We start from the raw sequence: 10,640 nt of genomic DNA, 5'->3' as shown, positions 1-10,640 counted from the left end.
GAGAGAGAGAGAGAGAGAGAGAGAATGATGTATAGCCCCTATGCCATATTTGGTGTGATAAAGGTGGAATCCTTTGAGGTAGCCTGAGGCCATCTAGAATATTATCTAGGACACCCAGAGCCACAGACATTTTGTCTTTTTGTTTTGCAGTGGTGTGGAATCATGCATGTCAGGCAGGTACTACACCACTGAACCATATCCTCAGCCCCAAGCCTTAAGTTCCCACATGAATCCCAGCTGGCTCATCTCTTGGTGCAGAGAAGATGAGTTGCTTGGCAGCAGCCTCCTGAGAAGCTGCAGGCACTGACGCGCCCTGCTTCTCAGGCTCCATCTTCTGTCAGTTCCACTCCTTCCTGAGACACTAAAATCTTTATATGTAACAGAGGAAGGGACTGTGGACCATCCTAGTTTTTAAAGGGGTTTCTTTTGGCAGGGCAGCAGGGGGGAATAAGGGGCTTCCTTGTCCCCTGAAAACCCACATTTCATTTAGGTGGAAAGATGAAAGACAAAAAGAGGCTCAATAGAAAGACTAACCAGAGACAAGATTCATGAGAATCTGCTGCCCTTTGTAAGCATTGGTACCATTAGAAGACCGCGAAGGCCAGCAGAGCAGGTCCCTAGGGCAGGCTAGATGCTGCGTTGCATTACCCCCGTTCCCCCCAAACTGGACTTGCAAGAAGCTCTGTGCAACTTGGAACGGATGCCAGAGAGTATGTGATACCTCCTGGTAGCAATCTCCAGACTCTGTAACAGCTGTTTCCAGCTGCATTGGACTCTTTCTTCCTCGATGTGGCTGTTGCAGTGGGTAGCTTTAATTCCTGAGAACATCCCTCGTGCTTATCTACTAACCACCTCGAAGTTTTGTTTACTCCCTCCTGTGTGCACAGCAGAACTGGCGTGCTAAATGTTCAGAGTCGGATATATCAAGGGCTGTTGTCTAGATTCTCCTTCAGTGGCAGAATGTGTCTCCAAGAAGGCCATGTGACTGGCATCTTTAGCAGGATGGCCAGACTGGTATTCTGGGTTGGGAGGGGCATCGAACCATGGTGTGTTCCATTCCAGCCTGGACTCCCAGTTGATTTGACTCCCATTTCCTTTCCTCATTTGCAGCTTGGGGTGGAAAAGGTGCCTCACTTGATCAGTGTGGGCTCTAACGAGATAGAGCTTGTAAAGTTTAGAGTCCATCCCTGGCAGGTCTTCCAGGTTTCTACCTTCTTTTCTGTGTCTCCTATGCACACGGTGCCTCCTCTCTGTTATATTTTACATACTAACAGGGTTAGAGCTAGAGAGAAGGTGGCTGCAGATGGGGTTAGTGGCATGGAATGATGCTGTACTAGAGACATCTGCCCAACTGAGCATTCATCACACCAGTCCCTGACCTTAGGCACCTGATCTTAACCTGCTACCCAGGAGTCTAAACAGGCAGCTCTGGTCTCTGTGTGTATAACTTCCAATTCAGGTGACTCTGAAGCAGATGGACTTTTCAGGATGCTTCTTTTCCACCTGGAGGAGATAGCTGCATGACCTCTAGCAAGGTCCTTAAACTCTATTGGCCTGTTATCTTCACTCTCAAACACTAAAGGTTTCATTTTCACTAGCTGTTCACAGAAGATCACCAACTCTAGACTGCCAGGGCACCACCACCACCAGCAGGACAAGGAAGTTTACTGAAAGATGGGGAGGGTAAATGAGATCAGTGTAGCAGTGGGCTGGACAGGAGGTCCAATTTCTGAAAGAAGAGTTTTAGAAGGCACTAAACATTCTAGAACTATCGGTATGGCCAGGCATGTAAGGAGGGAAGAAAGGGAAATGTCCCCATGGCCACATGAGTACTATCTGTGTATCTGTGTAGTAAAATCCCTCTGTTAAGCTCCATTGGTGGGTGCTGTGGGGCCTGAAGGGTCCTCGAGTGACAGTGGGTGGCCTATAATGTGCTTTCATGGGGAAGTCGTTCTGGCTATTTCAGCAGATCCCTCAGTATGAAGAAGTGAACAGAGTTGGTGACAGGCAGCAGGTGGGTACAGTGCTGAGGATGCTGGACAAGGTGGGCAGCCACCCCTGATGGAAACTTTCTCCAGCCCAGCCCTCGTCCAATAAGGATAGGTTGATCTTTACCCAGGGCATTTTCTAGCTCACTGTAGCCTCCCCAGCTACCCAGACTTAGGGGAAAACATCTCAAACAGGATAGATGCTGCTCCAAAGACACATCAGGTCTGAATGAGCTACTGAGAAACTGAACTCCAGCTGCCACTCAAAGCCCTGTTTTGTAAGTGCTCTCATTTTGTGTATGAAAGTTTAACTCACATATGCCACCCAGAGGCAGTAAACGGAATAGCTCATTATCACAACCAGTGTGCCATTCTTTGTTTCTTATCGCCCTCCAGTGGTCATAAGCTGTTATTATTCTCTGAATGCAAATGGTCCCTTGAAGTCACCTTTTGGATGACTTAGGCATTTTTCTGAATATGGCTTCCTGTATTTGGCCTGAGTTAGTTTCTCTTCGAGATGCAGAGGAAACTAGACTGATTCTTGAGGACCTGAGGGTAAGATAAGAAGTTACCTTGACCTTGACCTTGATCACAGAGGAGAACCAAGAACCTGGGTGCCATCTCAGAGGAGAGGGGCAGGTGAAGAGGAATAGTGGGAATGGGAAAGACACATCCAGAGAAGGGCACACCCAGAGGGAGACATGGGCAAGTAAAGTATTGCTCCTAGAAGTTGTGTGGGGTGGGGAAAGTTGTAAATATTTCTGGAAGAATACAAAATGCCAGGCTGGAAAAGCAAGGATGTACCACCACCAGAACCAAGAAGGCACGCCTGCCGGGTGTTCAGCTGCCATGCACTTAGATGTTCTCAGATGAAAGAAAGGTCCTTGGCAGGACTGTCCCGAGCCTGCAAATACTCAGAAGGAGCCCCACTCTCTCCCAGAGCTCCATTATTGCGTAGTGACCACCAGCCCATGGCCCAGCATATGTCTCTGTCTTTGGTGGCCTCCACAGGGCACCTGGAAATCTAAAGACACATAGCTGATGCATGTCCTAGTTATTCCTAAGGTATATTCATAACTCTCCACACTGGTACATCAAGGCCTGCTCTGTCCTCTTATGGAACTGTTGGCTATTGTACAATGCACAGAGCCTCCTCTAAACCCTCCACTTCAGGCTTCCAGGTCCACAGCTCACCCCCTACTCAGTGCCCGGGTTCCTCTCTATACCTTTCTTCCCTCCCCAATCTCATGATCATAGCAGCATGAGCTCTGGCTTCCTCTCAGATTTACTTATCATTTTTCCCTGCCCTGTGTTAGCATGGGAACTGAAAAATTGGAGTTTAACACATATGCATATACTCCCGTAGACTCTGCACATAGCATGCACATCCCTGTTCCTGGCCAGATTAATCCCAGTGGAGAAGGGAAGAGATCTTGATGAACCTAGGAAATCAACGGACTTAGCTTGAGACCCACGGTCTGCTCTTTGATGCTGACACTGCCATCGGCTCTGGACCGTGATGGGTGGTGACAAAGTGTGTTCTGGAAGAGTTTTGTGAATGGGTGACTGCCGTGTGCATCTGTACGTATGTGTCTGGTCCCCTAAAATGTTCAAAGGATCTAACCATACAGCATGATAGGTCATCAAGCAGGCTCACTCTAGTTTGGTTTCCTGTTTCTGTGATAAAACGCAGACCCCCCCAAAAACAACTTGTGGAGGGAAGGGGTCCATTTGACCTTTGTGTGAGAGTCCATCACTGAGCGCAGCCACTGAGGCCCATGCTGAGACCATGGAGCTGCTTACTGGGTTGCTCTTCTCTGTCTTGCTCAGCTATCTTTCGTATATAGCCCAGACCCACCTGCCCAAGGGTAGCGTTGCTCACAGTGGTCTGGGCCTCCCATGTCAGTCAACAGTCAAGGCAATGCCCCTGCATCTGATAGAGGCAATTCTTCAGCTGAGGCTCCCTCTTTCCTGATGACCCTTGATTGTGCTAAACTGACAAAAACTAACCAGCACACCCATAGGATATTTATTAGTAATTTTCAACTCTTCCTTCCCATGTGAAATTAGGTGAGGCAGACGAGGCTAAAGTCTTCCGACGCTGCCACTTCGTCTACTCTTCCTCAAACACTGGTTTGTAACATACCAGGTGGTGTCTCCGTGTACTTCCATAACCACCCACTCTCTCTATACAGGGCCCACCTGGACCACCCGGTGTTCCAGGGCCCCCTGGACCTGGAGGACCCCCGGTAAGACTGGCTTGACTTTCTCTCCAAGGGGAACTTGTATAGCACTTTCAAGGGAAGGGGTGGCTTCGTCCTGTATCCAGGATAAAGGCATGGACAGGAAGACTGCGGATGCAGAAACCTCCGTGCTTCGTCACTCTTAGGCTCTTGGGTCTGGCACTTACGAGTGACATATAAATCAGCATAACACTTGGTATCCTCTTCTGTCACGGTGTGGGGCTGCATCAGGCTGGTCTGCTAGCCGAGTATGCCTAGAGTTTTTGTGGTCTGTTCTCACAGAACAGTACCAAGGCCAGCGGTTGTTAACAGTCTTCCTTCTCATCCTTTAAAGATCAGCTGGGAAACTGTCCCCATAGCAGGTGGTGGCCAGGGTACACCCAGCGGTATGCAGAGGAAGTATTCGGGCTTGGGGGCACATGCCAGTGGTCTCGACTGCAGAACAGATAGGCTGCAAGCTCACCTACCGTAGATCTGAGGCTATTCTGTGTTTTACAGTGGCTGGCAGTGAGGGTGGTAGACACCCTGAGGTATTCTCCTTAGAGCCAGAGAGGCCTGATCCTGTGCCGGGGACGGCATCATGACAAGACTCTAATCTCAACTAGACTGACGGTTTTTATAATTCTTCTTTCAGGGCTTACCTGGCGAGCTCGGCTTCCCGGGAAAACCTGGGCCCGCTGGGCACGCGGTGAGTTGTTTCAGCTCTTCTGCTGTTCGTCCCTTACTGACCTCATGGCACTTGCCCTGGCCCCGGGGCTCTCTCTCAGAGCTAGCGATGCCTTATGAAGCCCCTTCCTTTACAGCAGGTCATGGGGCTGGGCCGGGCTGGTTCTCTCTTCTCTCCTGCTATTTCCTGAGACGACCTCTCACTGGCCCTGGCCAACCTTGTTCTTGTTTCCAAAGTAACATTCATGAAGTCCCTCCCACTAACATGTCAGTGGTCACTGCACCGTCCTTATATTTCCTGGCCTCCCCCCCCCCCGCACACTTATTCATGGAGACAACCCTGGCATTTCAAGGGCTTTCTAGTTTCTTCTAAGCCCTGGGAATCAGCTAGCTTTAATGTCATGAGACAACTACTCAGCTAAAGGTGGACATGTTACCTTGGCACTTTGGTGTAAACCCCTTTAGACACACTAATGGCGTATCCTGGGAACAGTTTGCTACCCTGAAACCAGGTTCTGATCTGATGTCCTATAACCCCAGGGCCTGCTTTACTCAGGGGTTTATTTACAACCAGCTCCTGTGGGAGCTGCCAGAGGTCAAGCCCAGGGTATGAATGAAGGCTCTGGATGCTGGAGAGCACACAGCACACAGCAGGTCTCCATCCTAGTTGGGTCATGGATCCCTCTGTGGACATAGATGAAAGACTCGGGAGATAGGACCAGAGGTGGATGCCAACCCACAACTGAAGCTGTGCTGCTCCTCAAAGGGCATCAGCCATAAAGCCAGTGCTATAGTTCCATGCTCAGGTGAACGAATGTGAACCTGAAGGGGTACCTGGTTAGTGCATAGCTCCCAGGAGATGTTCTGCAGGCACAGTCACCAATGAGTGTGTGGTGGCAGGGCCATACAGCAGCTTAAACTCACTCATCTCTTCTGATACTGTGCGTTTATTTGAAAGAATGCTCTCATCGGTCTGGGCAGGATGACATACACTTGTACTTCCAGGGCTAGAGAGGCTGGGGCAGGAGAATTGCTGCAAGTTCTAAGTTATCCCGGGCTATGCATACTGTAACTCAAATAGAACAGAAAACAAAGTGCTCAAATGACCATGGACATCATGGAGGGGCTGTGGGGACAGCAGTTCTAAATGGCGTTATGGTTTTTATCAAGATGAAGCTGTAGCTCAACTCTGGCTTTGGGCTTTGATCTTTCCTGGTCACCATCATGATTTCACTGAAACAAGTGGCTCCTTCTTCTGTGGCCATGATGATCACCAAACTTCTTCTGTGCAGGAAGAACAAGTTCCAACTCTGGGAGCACAGAGAGATGGGAGTCTTAAATCAGATACAGGAAATTCTCATTCAGAAGAGCGAGAAGGAACATTAGAAAAGCTATGAAAATTCTAAGGTAGACATGTAGTACATACTTGTAATTCTAGCATGTAATAGTCTGAGGCAGGAGGATTGCTGTGAGTTCAAGGCTAGGATGAACAATATAAAGATACCTGGTCAACTAGGGCTACATAGTAAGACCCTTTATTAAAGAACAAAAACTAAAAAAACTTACTATCATGAAGAGATACCAAGAAATAGCCCCTGACGTAGTCTGTGGGGGAGCCTGTTCCCTATCTGTTCTCATTTGAGAATGTATGGGCTGACCTATGAAATGGGTGTGACAATACATCTTAGGTTTAGTGCAGGGACTCACAGCCGTAGCCAGAAGGCTCTTCAGGTCCCCATCCACATCTCTGTGACCTCAGAAGCCACTCCATCCTGGGGTTCATTGTCTCTTCATCTGCACCCAGCAGCTGGGTTAGAATGCCAAGGGTGGTGTAGAGAATACACCTTGAATTAGAAGGCACACTATGAAACTCCTTGGAAATACAAGGCTGGGGTGACAGCCATGATGGAGGCCGGAGATTAGCATCTTTGAAAGACAAGAGGAAGGAAGATCCTCGTTGGAAGGAAGACACATGAAGCCAAGAGATTCGGTAAAGGAGTTCAGAATCAATGTGGATGGTATTGTCTCTGGGTCCGCTTGAGGCCAAGATTAGGAATAGAGCCACGTCTTCCCCCTTCATTCATCTGCATGTATAATAAACGAGCCAGGGCACAGACTAGAAGGGTAGTTACTGTATACTCCTGGCAAGATGTAAGGAAAGCCTGGCTGGCAGAGACAGGCGCTTCTTGAAAAGGGAAACAGCTGGAAAGTGGGTGAGGCCATGCACCATACTTTAGCTGTAGAGTCACCTCTTAGTTGGCATTCACCTCAACACGTCTTCCCTAAACATGTCTTTGTTTTCATTTCATTTCTTTCCTCTCTTGGACCAGGGGACACCAGGAAAGGATGGGCTGAATGGACCACCAGGCCTTCCTGGCTCCAAGGTGGGTACTCACAGGGTGCCATGAGTTTGAGAATCAGAAACTGAAGAGCAAAGAAGATTCCTGATCGTTGGGTTCCAAAATTAGTTGGTCACCTGGGCTTTGGACCAAGGCTTCGTTGGAATGGTTGGATTTACAAGGTCAGATGGAGCAGAGTTCTCCCAAAGCCACCCAGGAAGGCTCTGAATGTGTTATAGTCAACTGAAGAGATGCATCAGTCATGGGAGATTTCAGTTTTAAATACTCTCCAGTGAGAACCATTAAAAAGGGTAATAGTGACAGGCAGAGTGGAAGGTTAGATTCTAGGAAGTACAAAACCAAACTCCCACTTTAAATGCCTCAAGCAGATAAGTAGGCAGTGGATAATCTTTAAAAATTTTAAAGAATTAAAATTTTTATTTTATGAGTGTTTTGCCTGCATGTGTGCCTGTGCACCATGTGTGTGCAGTCCCTCAGAGGTCAGAAGAGGTTGTTAGTCCCTGGGCTCTGGGAACTGGAGCTATGGACTGACACCTAGTTTCTGGGGACCTACTGACGTCCTCTGCAAGAGCAACTGTGCTCTCAACCACGGAGCCACCTCCCCAGCTCTAGCAATGGACAATTTAAACAAATAAACTTTATTCTTAAATGTTTAAGTGTATATCTGGTCAGATAATGCCCTCGAAAGGCAGCTACGGAAGAAAACGTTTAGTATTTTTGGTGAAATTCATTGTTCTTTTCACTCAAAATAGACTCAGATTTTTTTTTCCATAACAAAATATAGAATGGGCATAGATATAGACCCATGTAGAGTCATTTTATTGGCTTATCCTTATTGGACAGAGTGATGGGTTTCAGAAAGACCTTTTTGTTCAGGAATACCATGGGCTTTGGCTAGGGTCAACCCTCCTCTCTCCCCTTTTCTTGTTGGTTATCCACATCCTTCCTCCAGCCCTTCATCTACTTCTATTCCATATACACAACCTTGATTTTATGTGTCTATAGAAAAAAAATCAAGGAGCCACAAATGAAGGAAAACATATTTTTGTCTTTCTTAATCTGACCTACTTCATTTAATAGGATGATCTGAAGTTGCATCTATTTTTTTTTTTCCAACGAATGGCATAGTTTCGTTCCTTTTTATGGCCGAATGAAATCGACACACATGTATACATATATTTACACTTTATTGCTTCCATGTCATCTGCTGACAAGCACCTAGGCTGATTCTATAATTTAACTGTTATGAATGGTGATCTCTGCAGTATGTTGATTTAGAAGCCTAAGGCCATTTATGTAAATACTATTTACTCCCTTCTCTGGCTAATCAAGTACTTTGTATTTTCAAATCAAAAGGTTTTCTCACATCGTCCCTAGTACAAACCTCTCAGAAGGAAAGAGATGCCATTTGTTATTCAATCAGTAACAGAGCTGGGGAATATCAGATATAAGAGGGGTCCTGGAGTGAAGGAAATGGCATTTGTATTCAGTCACATGCTCTAAGCAACAGAACTGGGGCATATGGGGTATAGGAGGATGAGAATTCAGAACCACCTATACACAGGCGGCCCTGTTCCAGACCTAGCCACAGCCAGCAGTAGGTGTGTTCAACCAAGTGTGGCCCCTTTTGTGTTGACTCTGCACTTTCTTCCCACAGGGAGAACCAGGGGACCCTGGCGAAAGTGGCGTGCCTGGAATACCAGGACCTCGGGTATGACTCTCCCCATTCCTGTTGCCTCTGTGCCTCCAGGCAGGGCTGTGTGACTTATATGTGTATAGTCTAGGGGTCTCCAAGGAAGCATGAAGATAATTGGAAAAGGGCTAGTTAGCAGGGTTGGCAGATCCATGGGGCTTCATCATGGTAACCCCGAGTCTGATCAGATCACAGCCAAGATCACCTCCTAGGGAATGGTTCTAGGGAATGATGTGGTCCTGCTACGGAAACCTGCTGCATAGGTGACGTCCCAAGGAAAGCTGAAGACCTGAGCTTATACCACATCCACTGACTAGTCTGTCTGCCAGAGAGCAAGCAAGGGGATAGAGTTCTCATTTTTTCCCCTTCCTCTCTCCCAGTATTTTTGTCTTTCTTCCCTTAACTTTTCTTCCCATGACTTCTGGTATCTGGTCCCTCCTTAAATGCAGTGACAGAGAAATCCTGCTGGGACAGTCTGTAAATTCATCACCTACGGGGCTTCCAGCCAATGGAGCAGCATGAAAATTGGGAGGAGAAGCAGGCTACTCACCCTGTGATTGACAGGACACTGCCATGAATGCGTACAGTCCAGTGCCTTGTGTCAGTGGCTTTCCCTGCGTGCTCATGAGTTCCTCACTGTGGACTTTCCTAATGGGGACAGTGAGCTACAGGATCCTGCTTCCCCAAGTCATCAAGATCCCAGTATAGCCAGGGCTCATAGTCAACACAGAAGAGAGCTAGACCCTGGTGTGCATTTATAAATAATGCCGACTTTTAGTTCTGAGGGACTTTAGTTCTGAGGGACTTTGTAGCCAGACTGTCCGTGTCAGGAGAATTGCCCCCCCCTCCTGCTATCTGCTTTGTTCCTGCGCCACCATGTGTGGGTGTCTAAGAATAGTGCCTGGCTCTCTCTCCGCTCTGTAGTACCCCTTCCTGTTCACAGTCAGGGAACAGTGTGGGTCCTACATAAGGACTTGTATCATGGAGGGACTTAATAAGTCAGTCCAATTAGAGTGTAGGAGAGACTGAACTGTACACATTAGCTGGTATTAACAGGGAGTGAGGCAGTGGAAGGCTTATCAGGTTAGCACATCACCTCATTGGACGGCTAGTGATCAAGCTCAGTATACTGTTCAATAGCTTTCAGAGTTTCCAGCTACACTGTTGCTCATTCATCCTCAGCACCCAGGAAAGTATCCACACAACAGATGAGTCCATGCCAGCTGATTTCAAGGGAAAACCTCAGTGGTGAACAACTTGCACAGCTCTGTTTAGAGATGTCCTTATGAGATGTGCGGTAAACCTGGGGCTATTGATGGGAACTCTAGGATGTCTTGAGAATTCCAGAGTGTACTAACTCCATATGTTAGATCATTCCATGGAATCCGAGCTACAGGCTAAGATGGGTATGTACACTAAACACACATTTAGTTTCTTCATCTACACTCCTTTTCTTCTTTTCCTTCCTTCCTCTCTCCCATATCCCCCTTCCCCTTTCCCACAATCTCTTCCTTGCCTTTCTGTCTGATTAGCAATGCTGTTACTGGCCTTCACAACCAGTTGACTTGGCACACCTCTGGGAAAAATCCACATCGCCAACTGACTCAATCTTTCTTCCATGTGTGTACTCATCAGGAAACCATACTTCTTCTTCTTCTTCCTCCTCCTCCTCCTCCTCCTCCTCCTCCTC

At 47.6% G+C, this 10,640-nt stretch overlaps 1 protein-coding gene across 1 annotated transcript in view; it reads left to right on the top strand.

Annotated features, from left to right (window-relative positions):
- Positions 1-10,640, top strand: part of Col22a1 (collagen type XXII alpha 1 chain) — a 232,623-nt gene that overhangs the window by 109,150 nt on the left and 112,833 nt on the right. Inside the window, exons 24-27 of the mRNA XM_021217030.1 lie at positions 4,184-4,237; positions 4,866-4,919; positions 7,228-7,281; positions 8,915-8,968. Coding sequence (XP_021072689.1) covers positions 4,184-4,237; positions 4,866-4,919; positions 7,228-7,281; positions 8,915-8,968 — 216 coding nt within the window. The remainder of the gene's footprint in view (positions 1-4,183; positions 4,238-4,865; positions 4,920-7,227; positions 7,282-8,914; positions 8,969-10,640) is intronic.

This window comes from Mus pahari, chromosome 17 (assembly GCF_900095145.1).
Source record: "Mus pahari chromosome 17, PAHARI_EIJ_v1.1, whole genome shotgun sequence".
Classification (NCBI taxonomy): domain Eukaryota; kingdom Metazoa; phylum Chordata; class Mammalia; order Rodentia; family Muridae; genus Mus; species Mus pahari.
This window is presented reverse-complemented; position numbering and strand designations above follow the sequence as displayed.